The sequence below is a fragment of the Lipotes vexillifer genome, unplaced genomic scaffold (assembly GCF_000442215.2).
Source record: "Lipotes vexillifer unplaced genomic scaffold, Lipotes_vexillifer_v1.1 scaffold268, whole genome shotgun sequence".
NCBI classification, from domain to species: Eukaryota; Metazoa; Chordata; class Mammalia; order Artiodactyla; family Lipotidae; genus Lipotes; species Lipotes vexillifer.
Genome location: NW_006796561.1, coordinates 827051 through 852652, shown reverse-complemented (window position 1 = coordinate 852652; position 25602 = coordinate 827051). Strand labels below are relative to the sequence as shown.

General features: G+C 41.7%; 1 protein-coding gene across 3 annotated transcripts in view; it reads left to right on the top strand.

The window, feature by feature from the left end:
• LEO1 (LEO1 component of Paf1/RNA polymerase II complex) overlaps nucleotides 1-12611 on the top strand; it is a 48185-nt gene extending 35574 nt beyond the window's left edge. For 2 of the 3 annotated variants that reach the window (XM_007468719.1, XM_007468718.1), the window contains 2 exons: nucleotides 2682-2779; nucleotides 12371-12609. In XM_007468719.1, the coding sequence (XP_007468781.1) occupies nucleotides 2682-2779; nucleotides 12371-12475 (203 nt within the window). In that variant the 3' untranslated portion in view covers nucleotides 12476-12609. Of the gene's footprint in view, nucleotides 1-2681; nucleotides 2780-12370 lie in introns of all 3 variants that reach the window. The other variant, XM_007468720.1, reaches the window with a different exon arrangement.
• The last annotated feature ends 12991 nt before the right edge of the window (nucleotides 12612-25602 follow it).

Here is a 25602-nt window from a genome sequence, read left to right as displayed (position 1 = left end):
ACTACTATTGTCTTGTTCTTTTTTAAAAAAATTGATTACTAAACTAATTATATTAGTTTCAGTTGTACAACCTAATGATTCGGTATCTGTATATATTGTGAAATGATCACCATAATAAGTCTAGTTAATTTCTGCCACCAAAGATAGTTACGGAATTTTTTTTCTTGTGATGGGAACTTTTAAAGTCTGCTCTCAGCAACTTTTAAATATGCAGTACAGTGTTATTACCTTTAGTCACCACACTGTACATTTCATGCCCATGACTGATTTATCTTCTAACTGGAGCTCTACCATTTGACTCCCTTCACCCTTTCCTCCACCCTCCACACCACACCTCAGGCAACTACTAATCTGTTTTCTGTATCTATGAGCTTGGTTTTTTGTTTTCCTTTTTTTACATCCTTCATACAAGTGAGATCACGCAGTGTTCGTCTTTCTCTGTGTGACTTATTTCACTTAGCATAATGCCTCAAGGTCCATTTTTGTCTTGTTCTTACTGAGGAAATGGAGACTTTGAGAGGTTGAGTGGCTTGCCCAAAGACACATAGTTGGTACGTGGACAATTCTTGAACCAGGGCGATCTGACTTCTGACGTGTCTGTCTCCAGAAGTTTCCCCACAGCCTGCAGCAAGACGTCATGCTTAGAAAAGCAAACTGAACCTGAAGATGGAAGACCTGGGCTGGACTCAGCTCTGCCACTTTTTGTTTTGTTTTGTTTTTGGCCGCACTACACGACATGCGGGATCTTAGTTCCCCAACCAGGGGTTAAACCCACACCCTCAGCAGTGAAAGCACGGAGTCCTAACCACTGGACCACCAAGGAGTTCCCAACTCTCTTACTTTTTAGTTAGATGACTTTTGGAAAGTTACAGTACCTCTTTTCTGTTACCCTTATCAAGAAAAGAACAACCTATTGGTAATAGTATTTATACCATGATGAGGTTGTTTTGAGAATCGAATGACATAATACATATAAAGTACTTCATCCAGCCCTTGGCATATAACAAGTACTAAATAAATGTTACGCCAAACTATTGTCATTGTTCTTACCACTCATCGGCTTCAGGCAAGTGACTCCATGTCTCTGAATACTGAGTTCCCCATGTGTAAAATGAGGATCTAATCCCCCCCAGGTTAGCTTTGATAGAGATTTGGGAATTACTGTACAATGTAAGGTATACCTTGGGTGACCATGTTCCTGGTTTTGCCCTGTTAGAATGATAAATTATAAGAACACCGAATTTTCCCTTTCTCTGACCATCCTGTGAAACTCCCTTCTCCTTTTTCACAGCAACTGCATTTTATTTATTTTGTGACTATAGTACAGAGACCTTTTATTTTTATTTTTTTGTTAGTGCAGATTTCCCACAGAAAATATTAACTGTGGAAATAAATCACATATACACTAAATAAAAACAAAAAAATTGAGAATTTTTTAGGGGAGAGTTATATAATATTCAGTTTCCCAGTGATTAAAAACCTAATGGAGAAGTTCATTAGCGATCAGTTCTGTCCAATAGTCAGATAGACAGGGAGTGGGGAGAAGGGGAGAGCATTGGGTTCTGAGGTGAGGGGGTTGGTCTAACATCAGCTGTTCTTATTCTACCTGTGCTTCACCTGGGCTTGGGCATCAGTACAGGCTGTTACTCATCTCCATCTCACTTTGAAATGTCCACTTGGCAACAAACCGTCTTTACAGGACCAGGAAACCACCTCTTGCTTTTTTTTGTTGTTGTTTTTGCGGTACACGGGCCTCTCACTGTTGTGGCCTCTCCTGTTGCGGAGCACAGGCTCCGGATGCGCAGGCCCAGTGGCCATGGCTCACGGGCCCAGCCGCTCCGCGGCATGTGGGATCTTCCCGGACAGGAGCACGAGCCCGTGTCCCCTGCATCGGCAGGTTGACTCTCAACCACTGAGCCACCAGGGAAGCCCCCACCTCTTGCTTTTATCTTTAAAGCTTATTTTGGAATTAACTGTTACCCTGATAAAAGAATGACTCAGACTTTAAAAACTTATTTGGAAATAGTGGTATCTGTCTCTTTAATCAGCTTGCACAAGCCTTTTTAATATTTAAAAGTGGTCAGATACCAAAAAAAAAGTGGTCAGATAAACCATTCTTGTATTTGAGAGGATAAGTGCTTCATTTCAACATATCTAAACTTACATTTACTTTTTTTAAAAAAATAAATTTATTTTTATTTATTTATCTTTGGCTGCATTGGGTCTTGCTGTGCGTGGGCTTTCTCTAGTTGCGGCGAGCGGGGGCTATGCTTCGTTGCAGTGCGCAGGCTTCTCATTGTGGTGGCCTCTCTTGTTGCGGAGCACGGGCTCTAGGTGCATGGGCTTCAGTAGTTGTGGCACATAGGCTCAGTAGTTGTGGCTCTCGGCTCTAGAGCGCAGGCTCAGTAGTTGTGGTGCACAGGCTCCGTTGCTGTGTGGCATGTGGGATCTTCCTGGACCAGGGCTCGAACCTGCGTCCCCTGAACCGGCAGGCAGATTCCTAACCACTGCACCACCAGGGAAGCCCACATTTACCTTTAAGTTTTAAAAAATTTTAATTATTTGTTTTCTCTGGAAAAAATGTACAAAGGAACTAAAGATATTCATCAGAAGAAAAATCCGGGAATGAATGGACCATTGTCTTTGACAGTCACTTACAAATCTTCTTCCTTTGCTTTCAGAGGAACGAGCCAGAATCTATTCATCAGACAGTGATGAGGGATCAGAAGAAGATAAGGCTCAAAGATTACTCAAAGCAAAGAAACTCACCAGTGATGAGGTAAACCAAATTTATTCAATTCTAGAGGTTTACCCTGTACCTACAAGTCAACTCCTGGAATGAAGAGGAGCTCACAGCCCAGGAGCACAGATCGATGTCTACACACTTCACTGAAGCTCAGAGAGATAAATCCAGTAACAGGACTAGGGGTGGCCCAGAGGAGGGTCTGATACCTCTGCTCAGAGAAGGAGACCTCTCATTGGGTGTTGAAGGAATAATGGTAGGTGTGCAGGGCAAACCAGCCAGGGTGGGCATGCCAGGTAGATGGAAAGGCCTGGGAGAAGACACATGGCCCTGAAATACCAAGGCTTGACTAGAGAACTAGAAATCATTAGTGTGGGTAGATCAGAGCATGTATCTCATCTTTCTTTTTCTCTTTTTGTTTATTTTCAATATATTTTTTAAATTACAGAAATAATTCTTATGGTATAAAAATCTGTTTTCTTTTTATTTAGATGAACTCATATTTGAAATAGTATTGAGTAATTCAAGAAAATAAATTTCCATCTATTATTGAAATAATAAATTTCCAAAGGAATTTTAACTTATGTTTTTGACAGTATCCTTTTCAAATTATAAGAGTACAGGTGTTGAGAAATTTTAAGTCTTTTTTCAAAATATAATTGACATGTAACATTATATAACAGTATATTAGTTTCAGGTATACAACATAAAGATTTGATTGATATATGTATATATTGCAAAATGATCACACCACAATAGTTATATGTTTAGTTATAGTTATATGTTTTTTTCTTGTGATGAGAACTTTTAAGATCTATGCTCTTAGCAACTTTAAATTGTATAATACAGTATTTATTTATTTATTTATTTTTGGCTGCGTTGGGTCTTTGTTGCTTCACGTGGGCTTTCTCTAGTTGTGGCGAGCGGGGGCTACTCTGTTGCAGTGCATGGGCTTCTCATTGTGGTGGCTTCTCTTATTGTGGAGCACAGGCTCTAGGCACGCGGGCTTCAGTAGTTGTGGCACGCAGGCTCTAGAGCGCAGGCTCAGTAGTTGTGGCGTGTGGGCTTAGTTGCTCTGTGGCATGTGGGATCTTCCCGGACCAGGGCTCGAACCCATGTCCCCTGCATTGGCAGGTGGATTCTTAACCACTGTACCACCAGGGAAGGCCACAATACAGTATTATTAACTGTAGTCACTCTGCTGTACATCACATTCCCATGGCCTACTTATTTTGTTTAAGTCTTTTTATTTATTTATTTTTTAATTAATTAATTAACTAATTTTTGGCTGTGTTGGGTCTTTGTTGCTGTGCGCGGGCTCTCTCTAGTTGCAGTGAGCAGGGTCTGCTTTTCATTGTGGTGCGTGGGCTTATTGCGGTGGCTTCTCTCGTTGCAGAGCATGGGCTCTAGGTGTGCTGGTTTCAGTAGTTGTGGCTCACAGGCTTTATAGCGCAGGCTCAGTAGTTGTGGCACAAGGCCTTAGTTGCTCCGTGGCATGTGAGATCTTCCTGGGCCAGGGCTTGAACCTGTGTCGCCTGCATTGTCAGTCAGATTCTTAACCACTGCACCACCAGGGAAGTCCCTATTTAAATCTTTTTAGATTATTTTTATCTTTGCTATTCTTGAATTTTGCTATGGTATCTTACTTTGTGTTTCTTTTTATTTTCCTGATTGGGATTTGTTAGATTTTCTGAATCTGTAGATTGGTATCTTTCATCAATTCTGAGAATTTCTCAGCCATTAATTCTTCAGATATTACTTCTGTACCATTCTGTCTCTCCTTTCTTCATGAAACTCTGATTAGATGCATGTTATTCCTTCTTACTTTATCCTCCATGACAGATCCTCAGTTTGTCTTTCATATTTTCCATGTCTTTATCTCTCTGCATTCTAGGACAGTTCTTCAGATCCTTCTAGTTCAGTGCTTCTTTCTTTAGCTAATACATTGTTAACCTCTTGCATTGAATTTTTACTTTGTTTCAGTTTTTTATCTCTAGCGGTTTAGTTTCTTTTTCTAATTGGTCATTTTAAAAAATTCTACTCCTAAATTATATTTTTCAGTTTCTCCTTTTAATGTCTTTAAATATTTTAAACCTACATGTATGGTCTTTTATGTCTGATAATTCCAGTGTCTAAAATCTTTACATCTGTGATTTTACAGCCAGTTACTTCTGCTGGCTCTTTTTCATGATGACTTCTTTCTCCATGTGTTCTGCAATTAAATGATTGATTTACTTAGCTCAGATCAATGGGAATTTTTGTGGCTTAGATTGATGGATTCCTCCAAAGATGGTATATACTTGCTTCTGCCAGGTACCTTGGGACTACTTTAAATTATATTCTTGGAATAAGGTCTTTTTAGTTTTACTGGAAGTATGGATTCTGACTTCTGGTTATGAATTTTCCTAGAAATTTTAAATTTTTTGTTTTAATCCCCTGTTAATTAGTTCTAATGTTAGAGATTAGAAATTATCCTTGCAGGCATTTAGAAAAGGGGTTGGCAGATTACATCCCACTGACCTAATCTGGCCTGCCACCTGTTTTTTCAAATAAAGTTTTTTAGGAATCCACCCATGGTTATTCATTTACGTATTTGTCTATGGATGTTTTCCTTCTATAGTGACAGAGCTGGTTAGTTGCAACAGAAACCATACATATGTCTTGTAAAGCCTAAGACATTTATTCTCAGGCCCTTTACCAAAAAGGTTTGCTGACCCCTGCCTCCGAGAAATGGGCCTGGGTTTATTTCTACTTCAGCTGAACACTAAAGATACAGTTCTTTGGAGTCTGCTATTAATCTGCTCCACTTGGCCTTTGTCTCCTGTCCTCAGCACCCTGCAAGGCATAAAACCTAAGGTCATGTTCACACAGTTTGGTAAATGTCTTCAAGGAGAAAGCCTGCTTTCGTGCTGTGCTTATCTCTGTGGGTTCTTGCTTTTGCTTAATTTTTGGTCTCTGATTACACCTTATTTTCTTGCCATCACTTTGGTTTGTTCATAGTTTTTCATCATTGTAATTTTCAATGGGAGGGTTATTCAAAGGATTGTTCTGCCATATTGTGGGAACATTGTTGTGTTCCTGTTATTCATGATTTTAATGTATTTTGATCATTTTGGCCTGTGAACTGTGAGCTTCTGTGAGCTCTCTTCTCATGTGAAACAGAATTTTGTTCTTGCATTATTGTTAATTACAACATTTAATATTTCCCAGTCTTTCTTGAAAGTGGCATGCTATGGAAGATAACTAGACAAAAATTGTTAAATTATTCTGCAACATACTTGTTTTAAATTAGATAGGAAACATCTTAATCATGCATTTATAGTATGTTGAACTGTTGGCAAACAGGAATCCTCATCTAAGCAGATGCCGTTTTATTTTTTGGCAAGCAGAAACTGTGAATAAAACTTGAAAAGTGCCATGGGACTTCTGTTTATTTCTAGTATTCTCAGAAATGAGATTTCTAAATGTGATCCATCAAATAGTCTTCTTCTAGTCTGGGCAATTGCAAACCTGTAACTTCCTGACTTAAAAATGTCTCTTGCGAATGCCTCCTAGCTTTCTGTTGTAGGAGCTACCCTCTATCTTCCGCACCTAAATACTCGCCGTTAAGTCTTCCTGTACCCCTCCCTTCCCCTTTCCTGACAACAGAGACTTTACTTCTGCCTGGACCTCCCAACCCCTGCCTCTGCCTCCCCTTATTGCCCCAGTTCAAGTCCTGGCATGGGTCACAATGGGAGAGAGGATGAAAGGGGTCAGACCTGCTCTAGGTCCCTCTCCTTATTTGCACACTAAACCCTACCCACATGCCATAAGCCTAGTTATTCCTCTGAGATAAAGCGAGTTTTCAGACCCCAGGTCCCCACCCCAGAGAACCACCATTGTCACCAGAGCATTCCTTGATATGGGGAAAGGGCGTGGGTCTGGATTAGAATGAACTGGATTACTGAATCTTGGGCTATTTTATACTACTTGTATGGCCTTGAGCAAGTCATCTCACATTTCCAAGTCTGTTTCCTCATCTGTTCTATGGGGTTTATGCTCGCTGCCTTGTAAAGTTGTATTATAGTAAATAAGAGATATGAAAGTGGGTGAATGCTAGCTTCCCTTCCCCAGCAGGGTCTAAGTTACAAAAAAGGAGAGAAACAGAACTTTTTATTCTCCCTTATTTTTGTAAGCAGTGAAAACTTTAGAAAACCTAAATTACAGCAAAAATGGAAAGATGGGTAGTAGAAGAAACTGTGGAAAAGGGAAAGACTGCCGTGGAAAGGAACGTGCAGACAATGGGAAGGAAGAGCATCACTGCCAGGCCTCAGCTTTCTTGAATGAAAGAGGCGACCTGCCAAGGACTACCTAGAATGTGGTCCTGGTGGTCTGGTTCCTCTCCATGTCTCTCTTTCCTCCCCCAGCTCTGCCTCGTGGAGCCTCCATTCCCCCCTTGTCAGCCCTGCCTTACCTGTTAGAGGCCCCTCTGTTTATGGAGCCATCAGCAACTTGGAACCAGGGTAGTCCCAGCTTCCCCTCCAGTGTGGTTGGGATTCTGAATGTGTTTCCCTGGAAGCCTTGACACTCTTGGTGTTGGTCACTTATACTTTAAGACACCCTTATTTGTATATATTCTTAGGTATATTTTGGGTTAAATAAACTCTGAGAGCTGGTTTCTAATGTGAGTTTTACAATCAGTCTAAATAATAAATTGTTGGGCTTCCCTGGTGGCACAGTGGTTGGGAGTCCGCCTGCCGATGCAGGGGACGTGGGTTCGTGCCCCGGTCTGGGAGGATCCCGCATGCCGTGGAGTGGCTGGGCCCGTGAGCTGTGGCCGCTGGGCCTGTGCCTCCGGAGCCTGTGCTCCGCGGCGGGAGAGGCTGCGGCAGTGAGAGGCCCGCGAACTGCAAAAAAATAAAAAAATAAAAAATAAATTGTTGGAAGACAACTCCTCCATAACTGTGGGCTGCCTGTTCCTGTGTCTTTAGGGACCTGCATTCATGGCTGTATTAGGAAGCTTTGTGTTCATCTCAGAGGTCTCTGAGACTGTCCTTAGTTCTTTTCTTTCTTTTTTCTTTATTCTGCTCTTCAGTAGTTATTTCCACTATTTTATCTTCCAGGTCACTTATCCGTTCTTCTGCCTCAGTTATTCTGCTATTGATCTCTTCTAGAGTATTTGAAATTTCATTTATTGTGTTGTTCATCATTGCTTGTTTCCTCTTTAGTTCTTCTAGTTCCTTGTTAAATGTTTCTTGCACTTTCTCTATTTCCAAGATTTTGGATCATCTTTACTATGATTATTCTGAATTCTTTTTCAGGTAGACTGCCTATTTCCTCTTCATTTTTTAGGTCTGGTGGGTTTTTACCTTGCTCCTTCATCTGCTGTGTGCTTTTCTGTCTTTTCATTTTGCTTATCTTACTGTGTTTGGGGTCTCCTTTTCGCAGGCTACAGGTTCGTAGTTCCCGTTGTTTTTGGTGTCTGTCCCCAGTGGCTAAGGTTGGTTCAGTGGGTTGTGTAGGTTTCCTGGTGGAGTGGACTAGTGCCTGCGTTCCGGTGGATGAGGCTGGATCTTGTTTTTCTGGTGGGCAGGTCTGGTGGTGTGTTTTGGGGTGTCTGTGGCCTTATTATGATTTTAGGCAGCCTCTCTGCTAATGGGTGGGGTTGTGTTCCTGTCTTGCTAGTTGTTTGGCATAGGGTGTCCTGCACTGTAGCTTGCTGGTCGTTGAGTGAAGCTGGGTGTTGGTGTTGAGATGGAGATCTCGGGGAGATTTTCGCCGTTTGATATTACGTGGAGCTGGGAGGTCTCTTGTGAACCAGTGTCCTGAAGTTGGCTCTCCCACCTCAGAGGCACAGCACTGACGCCTGGCTGGAGCACCAAGAGCCTGTCCTTCACACGGCTCAGAATAAAAGGGAGAAAATATAGGGAGAAAGAAAGAGGATAAAATAAAGTAAGATAAAATAAAATAAAGTTATTAAAATAAAAAATAATTATTAAGAAAAAAATTTTTTAAAGTAAGCAAAAAACAAAACCAGACGGACAGAACCCTAGGACAAATGGTGGAAGCAAAGCTATACAGACAAAATCTCATACAGAAGCATACACATACACACTCACAAAAAGAGGAAAAGGGGAGAAAATAATCTATCTTGCTCCCAAAGTCCACCTCCTCAATTTGGGATGATTCGTTGTCTATTCAGGTATTCCACAGATGCAGGGTACATCAGGTTGATTGTGGAGCTTTAATCCGCTGCTTCTGAGGCTTCTGGGAGAGATTTCCCTTTCTCTTCTTTGTTCGCACAGCTCCCGGGGCTCAGCTTTGGATTTGGTCCCGCCTCTGCGTGTAGGTCGCCTGAGGGCGTCTGTTCTTCGCTCAGACAGGATGGGGTTAAAGGAGCAGCTGATTCGGGGGCTCTGGCTCTGTCAGGTCGCGGGGAGGGAGGGGTACGGATGCGGGGTGAGCCTGCGGCGGCAGAGGCCGGCGTGACGTTGCACCAGCCTGAGGCGCGCCGTACGTTCTCCCGGGGAAGTTGTCCCTGGATCCCGGGACCCTGGCAGTGGCGGGCTGCACAGGCTCCCCGGAAGGGGTGTGTGGATAGTGACCTGTGCTCTCACACAGGCTTCTTGGTGGCAGCAGCAGCAGCCTTAGCGTCTCATGCCCGTCTCTGGGGTCCGCGCTTTTAGCTGCGGCTCGCGCCCGTCTCTGGAGCTCCTTTAAGCCTCTTGTCTCTTTGGCAGCTGCAGACTTTTCCCCGGACTCCCTCCCGGCTAGCCGTGGTGCACTAACCCCCTGCCGGCTGTGTTCACGCCGATAGTCCTCTCCCTAGGATCTGACCTCCGAAACCCCAGCCTCAGCTCCCAGCCCCGCCCTCCCAGGCGGGTGAGCAGACAAGCCTCTCAGGCTGGTGAGTGCCGGTCGGCACCGATCCTCTGTGCGGGAATCCCTCCGCTTTGCCCTCCGCACCCCTGTTGCTGTGCTCTCCTCCGCGGCTCCGAAGCTCCCCGCTCCGCCGCCCGCAGTCACCGCCCGCAAAGGGGCTTCTAGTGTGTGGAAACCTTTCCTCCCTCACAGTTCCCTCCCACTGGTGCAGGTCCCGTCCCTATCCTTTTGTCTCTGTTTATTCTTTTTTCTCTTGCCCTACCCAGGTACGTGGGGAGTTTCTTGCCTTTTGGGAGGTCTGAGGTCTTCTGCCAGCGTTCAGTAGGTGTTCTGTAGGAGTTGTTTCACATGTAGATGTATTTCTGATGTATCTGTGGGGAGGAAGGTGATCTCCGTGTCCTAGTCTTTCGCCATCTTCTCCTGTCAGCCTGTGTGCATCTGAATATTTTTGTCATTTGTTGCATTTACATGGCACAGGGATTTATTCCAGCCAAGTTCACTAAGGCAGAATTCCACACCCCTGCTTTCACAAAATGAGGTCTCCTGAAGGTTGCCACTCAACTTTCTAAGTACTGGGAGTAGCAGGCCTGCATGCCTTTGCTGGGCTTTACTGTGCTTGTCTGTAGCCGCCTGAGAAGTCGGTCCTGGAAGGATTTTCAGAGCAGAATTCCAGAGCATCTTACCCGAGACCGTGGATTAGAACCGGTGCCAATTAGACTTCTTTGGGAGAGCTCCTGACTTCCCAGCTGCTTGGCCCTGTCTAGGTTCCTTTAAAAGGACAGGCTCTACCACCTTTTAGACCTACCATGCCCGTTATTCTTTTATTCACTCAAATTTAAACCCATTAAAGAACTTTAGAGCTGAAGAGACCATACACACTGAAGTTTACTTGGGGAAGGTTGCCACAAACCAGGCTGGCATGTAAAGAGTTTAAGATAAGATTCATCAGCTGAAAATAAAGGAAAAGTGGTGGTAGTAGTGAATGTGCTTCTTGCCTTTGCCAGTGTGGGGTTGGGAGAGAAGTGTCTAGGTTTGCTCAAGGCTGGGAAGTAGAAAGGAGGCTTGTCACAGCCTGGGGGCAGGATCCATCCTCCAGGCTTGCTGTTGGGGTAACTTTATTGCTGCCAGCTGGGAAGTAAGTGGAGGAGGACTTCTGGATCTTTTCCTGTGGATTCATAACTTACCCCTTTGAATTCTCCTATGACTTCAGGTCTTTGGGGATGCATTTGGGATAATAAGGCAGGAAACAAGTGTGAGATAGTATTGATGTCTTCTCCTCAGAGGGCCAGGCATCAGAAAAAGTGGCTATGCCAGCTTGTATACTACATCCAGAAGCATTCTCTGGACAGGGTAGTAAGATGCTTGGCCTTCCCCAACTTCAACCTTTAAACTTTGTTCACCCTTTTTTATTTTTGGTGAGAAGTCTTGTTAAGGCAATTCTGGAGTATCATATTTAGTATCATTTCATTTTAATCAATTTTCAATATTATTTAATGTTGATCTGTTCAAATTCTATCTGTAAGAAGTGTTTTTAGAAAACTTCCCAATTTTTTTGTTTCTATTAGAACATTATACAATGTGACTTTAAGCAGTGGAAACTTGTGTATGAAAGCCTTTAATTTCTTCAAAAATTGTTTTTCAAATATTAAAAAAAAATCTTTATTATGTGAGTCTTTAGTACATCCAAAACAAGAAATAGTTATTTCAAAAAATTGACAGTCTTGGGCTTCCCTGGTGGCGCAGTGGTTGAGAATCTGCCTGCCAGTGCAGGGGACACGGGTTCGAGCTCTGGTCTGGGAGGATCCCACATGCCGCGGAGCAGCTAAGCCCGTGCGCCACGGCTACTGAGCCTGCGTGTCTGGAGCCTGTGCTCCGCAACAAGAGAAGGCCGCAACAGTGAGAGGCCCGCGTACCGCGTTGAAGAGTGGCCCCCACTCACCACAACTAGAGAAAGCCCTCACACAGAAACGAAGGCCCAACACAGCCAAAAATAAATAAATAAATAAAATTATAAAAAAATAAATAAAAAATAAAAAATTGACAGTCTTTAGGGCTTCCCTGGTGGCGCAGTGGTTGAGAGTCCGCATGCCGATGCAGGGGACACGGGTTCGTGCCCCGGTCCGGGAAGATCCCACATGCCACGGAGCGGCTGGGCCCATGAGCCATGGTCGCTGAGCCTGCGCATCCAGAGCCTGTGCTCTGCAATGGGAGAGGCCACAACAGTGAGAGGCCCGCGTACCACAAAAAAAAAAAAAAAAAAATTGACAGTCTTTAGAATGCTTTTTAGGTAACGAAGAAGTGAAATGCTCAGCAAGTGGAGAAAAAAGTTTAAGTAAATACCTAATTATGGTCAGAATAGTCAGCAGAACAAGCGGTTATATAGGCTGACTTTTTTGGGAGAGCCCTAACTCTTCCCAGGGCAAAGCCCATTTCCACTTTCCTGCAGCTCTTCTCCATGTACAACAGCTTCTTCCCCCTGTGAGACTGGGTCACAGTTGCTTAGCTCGCCCTCATGGGCCTGAAATTGGGTTTTAGGGTTAGTTTTGTTATTACTCCGTAGTCATTTTGAATGCCTCTAGTACTTGTAGATTTGGAAACTGGCCATGACCTTAACCACTGGTTTTATTCAGCTGGTAAATGTTCTTATTAAAATATATGTTATTTTTGGGTTTTCAGAGGGTTATTCAGCTCAGAGCTACTTTTGATAAACCTTTCTAGAAATATTCTCTATGAACTTTGAGATTTTTAAAATTTTTATCTGTTTAGGAAGGTGAGCCTTCTGGAAAGAGAAAAGCAGAAGATGATGATAAAGCAAATAAAAAGCACAAGAAGTATGTGATCAGTGATGAAGAGGAAGAAGATGATGATTGAAGTAGAAAATGTGAGAACTTTATGTATTTTATTGTACAGTTTGTTTTATAAATATGATGTAAACATGAGTTATTTTGACTGAAATAAATTGATTTGCTTTTGAGTAATTTTAATTGTAATAAAAAACTTTAAAAAGCAGGTCTCTGTTCAAGAAATTGACCCCTCCCAAAGCAGGCTGATTTTGTCAATGCCTTACACTAATTCTTAGGTTTTAGTGAATTCCTCCCAGGCCCCACAAAGAAGCCTGGCAAGGGCCAGGTGAAGCAAGTGAGGCATTCTTCAGGGTTTTAAAAGGGGCACAAAAAAGCCTCCGTAATTGTATTCGTTTGCTAGGTCTGCTGTAGCAAAGTACCACAATTTGGCTGACTTAATACCACAGAAACACATTCTCTCACAGTTCTGAAGCCTATAAATCCTAAATAAAGGTGTCGGCAGAGCCGTGCTCCCTCTAAAGGCAAGAATCCTTCCCTGCATTGTCCTAGCTTCTGGAGGATCCCAGTAATCCTTGGCTCTTAACAGCATAACTCCAATCTCTGCCTCTGTCTTCACATGGCTTGTTTCCCTGTGTGTCTGCTCTGTGTCTCTCTGTGTCTCCACTCTGTGTCTCCAGATCCCACTTTCCTTTCAGGACACCCATCAATGGGTTTAGGGTTAACCCTAATCCAGTGTGACCTCATCTTAACTAATTACATATGCAAAGATCCTGTTGCCAAATAAAGTCACATTCTGAGGTTCTGGGTAGATATGAATTTTGAAGGGTCCCTATTCAGCCCACTGCAGTAATCAAGTTTAATAATACCATAATACAACATTTAAAAAAATTAAAATTAATGTAAAAATATGATGAACAAAATGTCAAAAATTCAAATAAAGATGATCTGACAGGGTTGGGATTAGGGTAAGCCAAGTGAGAAGAGTGGCACAAGTACAGAACTGGATGGATTGTCTCTTTATTTGAAATTTTGATGTTTTGTTTATGGGAGTTTTTTGCATGGAGTTTAAAATGTATTGCAACATTATTTACCTTGATCACTGAGATTCTGGCACCACTTATATTTTTCACCAAAGTGAGTATCTCACATGTTGCGTCCTAGTTGTGGCCCTGCTTTCACACAGCATGGTGGCTGGGTTCCCAACGGTGAGCACCCCAAGAGAGCTGTATTATCTTTTTTCAAAATGCACCACATTCTGTTCAATAGAAGTGAGTCACTGATGTGAGCTCATATTCAAAGGGAGGGAAATTTGACTCCTCTCGATGGTAGAAATGGCAAAGAATTAGCAGATATATTTGAAATCCATATTTAAGATATGTATTTGTCTTTTCTGCAGTGCTCTTCTACACAGCCTAATCTTTCCCTTATGAACGGACTAGGCCTGTTAATACAATCTAGGAGGGGTGGCTTGTGGGAGGCTTACCCTGAAGCCTGGTTATAGAGAAGTGACATTGAAAGAGAATAAGGTCCTAACTCACCACTGTGTCACTCTCCTAAACTCAGAAACCTTCAGTCCCTTGCTATTTCTTGGTTTAACAAGTTGAAACTCCGATGCCTGGCTCTTGAGAACCTTCATTTTGACTCTGTCCTTTCCAAGGCAACATTGTTTTTTCACTAGCAACACATATGTAACAGTGATTGAGCTCTTGTCTCTTGTTTCCAAACCTGCCCTTCTCTACAGAGCTTGGCTATGCAGGGCCAAGGCTCTGCAAGCACATTTCAGCTTTGCCAGCTGCCCCCTGTTAGGGGGCGCCAGAGAAGACTGAGAGCCTGAATAACAAAGAAAAGATTGCTCCTTCCTGTTTGTTTATGGAACTTTTCTGGGGGCTTCCTGTTGACCTCCAGTCTTTCTGAGGGGGCACAGCAGCAGCAGTAGTTTCTTCCCACCGCAGCTCAGTCCGGTTTGCAGTTTACCAAGACTTGAAGAGGCAGCTTCATTGTACTCCCAAGAGACATCAGTACCAGCTGGACACTTCTCTTCCTCAGGTATGAGTTTCAGCTCCAAGGGGCCCTGTCTGTAAGTTTGTAAGTTTAATAATAATTCTAACTTTCCCCTTTGTTCCCTCATCTCTAGGGGTGGAAGTTGCTCTCTGAATTTGCTAATTCTGTGATCCCTTAGGGAGTCCTCTTTGTACTTTTTGTAACCAAATCAACAACTTTAAACCTAATTACAATTTTTAAAAAATATTAAGATATATCTGTGTAGACAACTGGTATGTTTTTCTGTTGCCCAGCTTGGACCTGACTGGGTAGTCCAGGAAGCAAATCCTCAAAGATGAGATGTGTAGATTGGTTTGGGTCTGAGCTCCTCACCAATGGGAAACAGGATGCTGGTGGTGCCTTGGCATCATGATGAACCAGATTATCCCCTGTGATTGAGGGCTCAAGCGGCTGCTACACTTGTTAGGCAGTCCTGATGACTAAGGACTGTGGTGTGGGATGGATGCTTCTGAGTGCCCTGGAGCACTTACAGGAAGTCGACAAGCTTAGGTTAGTTTTGGTTTGTTTTTAAACTTTATTGAAGTAGAGTTGATTTACAATGTTGTGTTAATTTCTGCTGTACAGCAAAGTGATTCAGTTATACATATATATTCTTTTTCATATTCTTTTCCATTAGTGTTTGTCACAGGATACTGAATATTGTTCCCTATGCTATACAGGAGGGCCTTGTCGTTTATCTGTTCTCTATATAATAGTTTGCATCCACTAATCCCAAACTCCCATTCCTTCTCCCCCGACACCTCCTCCCCCTTGGCCACCACAAGTCTGTCCTCTATGTCTGTGAGTCTGTTTCTGTCTTGTAGATAGGTTCCTTTGTGTTGTATTTTAGAGTCCACATATAAGGGGTGTGGCATTTGTCTTTCTCTTTATGACTTAACTTCACAGAAGCTTAGATCTTCAAACATTCTGCTCAAGTCATGGTCAGAGAACCAGGGAGCACTTGTGACAGCCCTAAAGGAATCTCATATCTTGTAGTCAGAGAGCTGAGGTAGCTGAAAATCAAATGCATGTAATTGTGTGGTTGCAGAACTACAACATCAACTGAATTCACAGCCTCTTCAAGTCTCTCATGTGAAAGGGTATTGATTGAGAAAGAAACTAGGAATGGGAATTTCTGTTTGGACTCAGATAAAGCTGAAAAACAAATTTTCTAGTCCCTCTGAGCCTGCCTTGCCTGTGAGAAGCAGTCTGCTTTCCTATATCTGAGGAAACAAATTTTTTTTTAATTGACATATAGTTGATTTACAGTATTAGTTTCAGGTGTACAAAATAGTAATTCAAATATTTTTATAAATTATACTCCGTTTAAAGTTATAAAATATTGGCTATATTCCCTGTGCTATACAGTATATCCTTGTAGCTTATTTATTTTAAACACAGTACTTTGTACCTCTTAATCTCCTTCCTCTATTTTGTCCCCTCCCCCTTCCCTCTCCCCACTGGTAACCACTAGTTTGTTCTCTACATCTGTGAGTCTCTTTGTTTTGCTACATTCACTGGTTTGTTTTATTTTTCAGATTCCACGTATAAGTGATAACATACAGTATTTGTCTTTCTCTGACTTATTTCACTAAGCATAATACCATGTAGGTCCATCCATGTTGTTGCAAATGGCAGAATTTCATTCTTTTTTATGGCTAGGTAGTATTTCATTGTACATACATACCACATCTTCTTTATCCATTCATCTGATGATGGACAGGTTGCTTCCATATCTTGGCTATTGTAGATATTGCTGCTATGAACATTGGCATGCACATATCTCTTTGAATTAGGGTTTTTGTTTCTTTCAGATATATACCCAGGAATGAAATTACTGGATCATATGGTAGTTCTATTTTTAGTTTTTTGAGGAACCTCCATACTATTTTCCATAGTGGCTGCACCAATTTACATTCCCACGAACAGCATACAAGGGTTCCCTTTTCTCCATATTCTCCCCAACATTTGCTATTTGTAGACTTTTTGATGGTAGCTATTCTGACAGGTGTGAGGTGATATCTCACTGTGGTTTTGATTTGCATTTCCCTGAATGATTAGTGATGTTGAGCATCTTTTTGTGTGCCTGTCGGCCATGTGTATGTCTTCTTTGGAAAAATGTCTATTCATGTCTTCTGCCCATTTTTTAATCAAGTTGTTTGTTTTTTTGATACTGAGTTGTATGAGCTGTTTACATCTTTTGGATATTAACCCTTTATCGGTCCTATTGTTTGCAAACATTTTCTCCCATTCAGTAGGTTGTGAAATTAGTCTCCTTGCTTGAAAATGCTGCAATAACATCACTTGGGGCAGTCTGCATTCCCCTCAAGAATCACCCAGCTGAGTGCTGTCTGACCTGCTTTTTACAGCAGACCCATCACTAGGATCTCATCATACTCTGGCAAAGAAAGCACAAACTCTGACTGAAGAAGAAATAACTTACACACCAAAAGAATCGCAAGATTTTGCTATTAAATTTGAGCAAAAGCCTGGGGAATGTGTGTGGACGTGGATTCTAAGAATGTGAGATGAAGGACAAACACTAACTACCTTGGGCCAAATTTACTGATACGGGTGCACTTATATCGATATATTCTGGATTTGATGTGTTAGGACATATAGCTGGACATGGCTCTATACTTGATTGGTTCACCAAAAGAACTCAGTGGTGGCCTTCATTTAATGAAGTTGAGATACCAAAGCTTCCCTGGCTTTGTGCAGAGGGAATTCAAAGACAGGGAGATAGGAGTGTCAGAGTAGACATTTTCTGTGACTTGCATACCATCCCCCACCTTCCCTAACTACATTCCTTGAGAGCGCCAGCTTAAAATAACAAACATTTAATATATCTCACCGTTTCTAAGGGTCAGGAGTGGTTTAGCACTGGTTCAGGGTCTCCCACAAGGCTGCAATCAAGATGTTGGCTGAGACTGTATTATTTAAAGGCTTGCCTGGGGCTGAAGGATCTGTTTCCAAGATGGTTCGCTCACATGGCTCTTGGCAGGAGACCTCAGTTTGTCACTGCATGAGCCTCTCCACAGCAGTTTGAGTGTCTTCAGCTGGCTTCCTCCAGAGCAAGTGACCGAAGGGAGAAAGAGCAAGGCAAAAAAGCCACAATGTCATGCAGAGCCTTGGAAGTGAGGCTGTATTCTATTGATCACATAGACCAACCGTGATACCTGTGGGAGAGGATCACACAAGGGCAAGAATACGAGGCAGGGATCCCTGGGACCCACCTTGAAAGCTGGCTGTCACAGCAGCTTGGCCTTCCACCAACTAACTTTGCTGTTTTCCTTCCCTATAGACACTCTTGTGAGGCTTCTGAGGGCCAGGCTCAGGGAGCCAGTCTGATCATGGTTTAGTGGAGGTTTGGTTTATGAATCTTGGGAATATGTTGAAGTGATGGGCTAAGAACTGTGTGAAGAACTTCAGTGAGAGAAATTAATACTGTGCATTTTTCTGCCAACATTGAAGATTATAGTGGGACCATGGATCTGTTTGGAGACATAGATGACATTTCTTCAGAGAGTGACGGGGACAGTCAACCACCCATTTCAGGACAGCCTGTTACCGTAAGTACAATTAGAAATCTCAACTGGGCCTATTGTTCAAAGTTAAGAAAAAAGTTTCAGAGGCTGATGGGTCATGTAGGGAGGGGACATGGATAATAAATAGTAGTCTGAAACATCTGACGAATGGGTGACTTCTTAGCTATGTTGGGAATTTCTGGATATTAAAGGGAATAGAAGGAATTGCTCAGAATGAATTTGATGCCAAACTTTAGGGGCTAGACTGTGAGGATGCATAATTTGAAAACCTTTGATTTAAAAGTTTTTCTTATTTAAACGTGCCAAGAAGTGTGTACTATTTGACATTCTTCTCTGATTTTAATACTTACTTAGCATTGAGGAGTTGCATAATTTCACACATCTGTTGCTAAATATCTTATGCAAGCTAGATATGTCAACATTTTTTCTGGTAATGCAGGCTAACAGGTCTTGTTTTGCATGGTGTTTTTTTTGTGGGGGTGGGGAGAGGATGAAATTTTAAGGAGAGGCCTGAGGGGTTGCCAACTGCTTTATCTCTGAAGGGGTGTCCAAGTTTACTTCTGGTCACACCTGCATCTGCCTAGTGCAGAAGGAGAGCTAGAGCATTTCTAATGTCAACTCAGGCTCTCACATTCTGATCTCTCTTAGGATGGACGTGGAGTGCCTCAGGACCAGCAGGAGGAAGAGCCAATTTCTGAAACCAAAATAGAAGTAGAAATTCCCAGCATCAACTCTGATTTAGGAAGTGAATTGTACTTAGTTAAACTACCCAAATTTCTCAGCATAGAACCCAAGTAAGAGGACTGATTAAAGATTATTTTTTTTCCCCAAGATATTGAGTAAAAATATGTGGAATGTAAATGTTTTTCTTATTTATAATGAGTTGGCTAATCACAGAGGTGGGAGATTTCTCATGTAACTCTGAAAAAATAAATTTAGAATGTGCTGTGGTAGAAAATGATGAATTACTGGTGTGAGAAAGTTTTAATGCTAATAATTCTTCTAGCACTTTGGCACTTTCTTATAAATGAACAGACATAGCTGATGAAGGTACTTTTCACTATCATAAAGCTGAAAAATTGGAAAATGAGAGTGAGAAAATTTTCTAGAGAAATCACAAATGTTCAGTGCAAAAGCCTTTGTGAATCTAGAAACAACCACAATTTTAGACAACAAAATAGTGTTGATGGGTATTATTCACGATGGTGCACTATTGCAAGCTCTTATGCAATTAAACATGACACTTTTCTTAAAAAATATGAAAAGATAGATCATGTGTCACCTATACTTTAGAGGACATACGTCACTGAACAAAAATATAATTTAAAAACTTTGAACTATTAGTCACATTTGGATTTTATTTCAGGTAATATGTTTTAAAATCAAATTTCAAGGAAGTACAGTAATTTGCATACTTTTTGAAGTTTTACATGAAGTTATTTGTCTACTGTGATTTTTTTAACATATTAGTGCATGTTGTAAAGATTATTATTTTATACATTAATTATATTCAATACTAAAGATGGCTAATACTACATTAAAAAACAACTTTTAGGCCTTTTGATCCTCAGTATTATGAAGATGAATTTGAAGATGAGGAAGTGCTTGATGAAGAAGATAGAACCAGGTTAAAATTAAAGGTACCATTTCACACTTTATTCCTGTGTTTTGTTTTGTTTTGTTTTTTTTGAGTTTTTCCTTTTATAAAGTAAAACACAGGGGTAACAATTTGAGACCAGCTTATAAAATGATCTTTATGTTTATTGTCATAAACAATCAACAAATAACTGCTTAGAACAAGGAATTAAATATCGTTTCAGAATATTTTTAGAGGAGAAGGTATATATTCTTTTTAAAAAATCCTTGTAGAATTGTTACTTTTTTAACCTTTCTTTTGCGGTTGTAATTTTTCGACAGCAGTAAAGATAAAAATTCTTGAAAATTGTTAGCTATTTCCTTCAGGATAAATAATAATGTAGCTAGGTATACTGAACTGCCTCCACATTTTATTGTGGATAGATTCAAGCAGCTTCCCACAATAAGAGTATCTCAGACTCTTTATGGAAATTCAGGTTATGCACAGAAAATAGGCCTTGTCATTAGGTGGTCCCCCTCGAGAAGGCCTGGATGGCAAAACCCTACCATTGCTCTCACAGGGATGACATTGCCTTTAACCAGGTTTTGAATAAGCTCATTCAGTGGTAGCCGTGGCGGGATCCATTTTTATGCTACTTTTGTAATTTGGAGTTCCCCACCATAAGGGTAGGGTAAAGCAAAAGTCACAGGTTTTAATCTGTTGTTTATTGCTTAATTGTATATTCTTTTTTTAATTAATACTCAGAGCTTCCCTATCTTACTAGGCGAATGGGTCCTTTTTTAGTCCTCCTTTCTCTGGGTTCTTAGCCTTCAAGTTGGGCTGCAATAGACAGAGATCTCAGCTGTAACCGCCTACCTCATATGGCCCCAAAGTTTTTGCTTCCACTGCCATGAACTGGAGCTCAGTGAAGATTAAAACAAAATGTCTGTTGAGTTCAACCAATATGTCTAGGTATCTGTAGCAGGAAGGTTTCCATGTTGCCTAATCAACTATTTTGTGGTGAGCTTATTCTCTTACCATCTATGAATTCTTGGCACATGATTATAGGTCACTTGAAAAAAGAGCATGCAGTTAGTAACACTGGTTTTCTAATGCCTTTGTGTTTTGAAACAGGTAGAAAATACTATACGATGGAGGATACGCTGGGACAAAGAAGGAAATGAAATTAAAGAAAGCAATGCTCGGATAGTCAAGTGGTCTGATGGAAGGTGAGCACAAATGCCTGAAGAGTATGGAAATGCCCAGAGGGAGGCCTGGGATGAATGAAGTTTTCTGCGTAGGACCGTATTTTGGGATCGTCTTTCATTAAAGAATTAACAAGATCTAGGCCTCTGGCATTACCTGGGAAACCTGGGAGAAATAAATAAGGTTAAGATCACAGTGCAGCACTGGGATACTCTAGTAATAGACCCAAGATGTGATCAAATTCACAGTATCTACCTTATTGAGATGAAAGCCTAATCTTAGTGCCCATTTGTGATTATTGGACATTATAAATTGGTATGTTTGAAAAGATGGTTTCTATTTTACTAATGAAATGGTAGAGACTGGGAAAATGATAAAAACAATTATATTTGAAGTTGAAAGGAAGATGGATTTTACCACCTTTTACTTTGAAAGTTTAGGTTAGTTGTTTCCAATATCTTTTCTTTGTTTTTCTTATGAATTCAGTATGGGACAGGATCCTGCAGTTCCACAGCATTTTAAGAACAGCTAACAGGGTAGAATGGAAGCTGTAGGATTTGTTAAATATCCACACTAATAACTGAACTATTTCTTGTTTCCAGCCTGTCCCTGCATTTAGGCAATGAGGTGTTTGATGTTTACAAGGCCCCGATGCAGGGCAATCACAACCAGCTGTTCATTAGGGAAGACACTGGTCTGCAGGGACAAGCCATCTTTAAGTCCAAACTCACCTTCAGGTAACTATTCATAGTGACCTACGGCTACTTGGCAGTTAAAGAGCAACAGGGCAGAGAGGTTGGCTGTGCACAAAGCCCGCCTCAGTCCTGATTGACCTGATTTTGAGGTGCAGCTCACCAAGGCCCATGGTTTGGTTCCCATGCTATTTTTCACCTTTGCAACAAGTTGCTGTCCCTCAGGGAGCCAGTTCACGCTATGGAAACCAACATGAGCCCGCCGTACAAACCAGAAGACCGGTTATTAACTCACATTGATTGACGCACCTGGTAAGAGGCCTGGACTGTCTGTGGTGCTCTGCTGGTCAGCGTGTCCCTTCCCTTCAGGGATGTTTACCTGGGAAGCCTGCCGATCGCGAGCATGCTCTTGGTGTGCGCATGCGCCAGAGGAAAGGGCTGCCGCAGGGGCTGGTGTGTCATTGTCCGCAACTGTGTTTGCTGTTGGTATGATTGCCTCCAAATATTCTTTGTAAACAGTGAGACGTTTTTTTCTGTTTCCTGCAGACCTCATGCTACAGACTATGCCACACATAGAAAGATGACCCTGCTACTTGCTAATAGATGCTCGAGGACACAGAAGATTAGAATCTTACCAATGGCTGGTCGTGATCCTGAATGCCAGCGCACAGAGATGGTTAAGGTATGTTGGCTGAGATTTATCCGGGGATTGTTTGGGGTATTAAGAACTGTGCTTTCCAGAATGTTAATTCATCATTTCTTATTGTCACAGCTGTTTTATTTCTTGTGGTTATCAGGGAGCCTGCTTAACCTTCTAAGCATGTGGTTAACCACAGTAATTGTCATAGTCAATGGCTGATGGTGAGATACAGCAATCCGGACCCTCAGGTATTCTCTCTCCAATCTGTGAGATTTCAGAGGGAAACTAGTAATTTAAAAATATAACCCAGGCTTCCCTGGTGGCGCAGTGGTTAAGAATCTGCCTGCCAATGCAGGGGACACAGGTTTGAGCCCTGGTCCGGGAAGATCCCACATGCTGCGGAGCAACTAAGCTCGTGCGCCACAACTACTGAGCCTGCGCTCTAGAGCCTGGGAACCACAACTACTGAGCCCGCGTGCCACAACTACTGAGCCCGCATGTCACAACTAGTGAAGCCCGTGTGCCTAGAGCCCATGTTCCACAACAAGAGAAGCCACCGCAATGAGAAGCCTGTGCACCACACTGAAGAGTAGCCCCTGCTTGCCACAACTAGAGAAAGCCCGCGCACAGCTACGAAGACCCAATGCAACCAAAAATAAGAAATAAATAAAATAATTTTTTTTTTAAATGTGTGCACGAAGCCCCTCGGATATTTAAAAATGATCAGACAATCTCTCTGAAGGAAAAACCTCTCCAGTCTAAGTCATTTAAGCATGTTTGAAAGCTGTACATACTTCTTTATGAAAACTTTAAAAAATTGTTGGCTCCTCAAGGGAAATATATGGTGGGAAGTAGCAATATTCAAGAGTAGAAAAATTCAGGAATAAATGGGTCTTCATCTTTGAAGGTCAATCCCGTATCTAAAGTCCCTTTGCTTTCAGAGGAGAGGGCCAGAATCTATTCTTCAGAGAGTGATGAGGGACCAGATGAAGATAAGGCTCAAAGATCGCTGAGAGCAAAGAAGCTTACCAGTGATGGGGTAAAACCAAATTTATTCAGTCTGAAGGGGTTTGCCCTGTAGCCACAAGTCAACTCCTGGAATGAAGAGGAGCTCACAGCCCTGGAGCACAGAAAGATGTCTACACACCTCCCTGTAACTCAGTGAGATGAATGCAGTAATAAGCCTAGACGTGGCCCAGAGGAGGGCCTGACACCTGTGCAAGACAACCCAGAGCAGGTGCGTTCTTGCTGGTTGCTGAAGGAAGAGCGTTAGGGTGGACATGCCAGAGGATGGAGAGGCCTGTGAGAAAAGACACATGGCTGAGACACCAGGGCTTGACCAGAGAATTAGAAGTAGCTGAGTACAGTAGAGCAAGGGGCCTCTCGCCTTCATCATGGGTATGATAATAGTGGAGGGCTAGTTCATTTCCATGTTGTTAAAATTATTTTCCTTTAATTATTTCCTTTTCCACTTATAAGAGCACAAGTGCAAAGAAAATGTAAGTCTTAATTACACAAGCAAATCACTGTGTTGTTGCCATTGTGCCATATTCATTCATCCAGTGTTTTCTGAACACTTAACATGCTCCGCTATGGGTTTGGAGTTACAGATCAGAGGAAACATCTCAGTAATAGAAATCGGCCTTACTGTGTAATGGAAGCACTAATTTTTCATGTGAAAAAAATATATTTAAAACTTGGAAAGCTTACTGAAAAAGCACATAAAACACAAGCAGTCCTTTTTAAAAAATTGACAGGCTTTAAAATACTGAATTTTATATAGAGAAAGTGAAGGAAGCAGAGGTACGTATTTCAAGTAATAATGAGCAGAATCCCCGTCAGGATAGAGTGAGGTGTCCCTGAGCCCTGACTGCTGCCCAGGGAAGCCCAGGCTCCCCTTGTCTGACCTGTAGAGACAGTGTTTGTGGACAAGGTCACAGCTGGTGGGTAGGGTTCTAACATGAAGGGCTAGCTCCCCTATCAACTCAGAACTACTTAAGACAAAATTTCCAGAAACGTTCAGTATTAAATTTTACACCTTCTCTCTCATATCTGTTCAGGAGGTGAACCCTCCAGAAAGAGGAAAGCAGGCGGCAAAGAAGAGGATGACTGAAGCATGAAATGCATGCTTGCTGTAAGTATGGTTTTCAACTGTTTGTTTTAAAACAATGATGAAATGACTTGTTTTGATTGAAGGGAGGAATTGAGTTGCTTTTGCATAATCCTAGTTGTGGTTAAAAAATGTTCAGAAGCAAGTCTGTGACTTTAGAAAATACATTCTTCCCAAAATGGTAACTGTTTGCTCTGGGTCTTGGGTTTCCTTGTCCGAGCAGGTCCAGCACAGGAGGGCTCGCTGGAGACTCAGTGCTTTGCCAGGTGCTGCATGGGCCTTACCGGTTCTAATCCTCAGAACAACTCAAAGGGCAGCTGCTGTTATTCTCATTTTACAGACATGGAAGCTGAGTTAGAACTTAAGGCCTCTGTCCAAAGCTTTTTCTTAAGTTAAAAACAAAAACAAAAACATTTTTGAGACAAGAGTCAGGAAGTTATTTGCACAGCAGTCACACTGCTGAACAGATACATTAGTGACCTTATGGAGAAAGACACCCAAAATACCTGAGAGAAATGGTCACCAAAAGGTTTAGAGAAAAAAGAGCAGTGGGAAACAAAACACTAGATTTGACTTCTAGCTTTGTGACTGTTGCAGTAGCTGGAACATAATAGGTGCATAAAAAGTATTTATTGAATGAACAAGCCAATGATATTATCTTGGGGAAGTTATTCAACTTCTCTGAAGTCAGTTTGCTCAACTTGATGGGATTTGGACTTGACCATGTAAATTCTTCATTATTTAATGTTTATATTCCTCTACCTCTGAGAGTTGAATACTAATTAGATGTTTTTTTAGAAATCTTTTGTTAAATAGAAATGGTCAAAGAAAAGGAAATGGCCCATCATCTTACCACGCAGAAAACCTGGATATACATTATATTTCCCTCCCTTTTATATTTTTAAAGTATAATTTCATAGTTGTGCAGTAAACACAGACATAATTAGCACCCGCTCCAGAAAGGCCACTTAGAGACTCATCCAGAATGCTGAGAAGTACTAGCACAGTTCAATCATAAAGTCGGCTATTCTTTTTTTTTTAAATTTTATTGAAGTAAAGTTGATACACAATGTTGTGTTAATTTCTTCTGTACAGCAAAGTGACTCACTTATACATATGTATATATATACTTTTTCACATTCTTTTCCGTTATGGTTTGTCACAGGATATTGAATATAATTCCCTGTGCTATATAGTAGGATCTTGTTTTTTATCCATCCTATATATAATAGTTTGCCTCTGCTAATCCCAAACTCCCATTCCTTCCCTTTCCTATCCCTCCAAACCCCTTGGCAACCTCAAGTCTATTGAGCTGCAAATGGCATTATTTCATTCTTCCTGATGGCTAATAGTCCATTGTATATCTTCTTTATCCATTCATT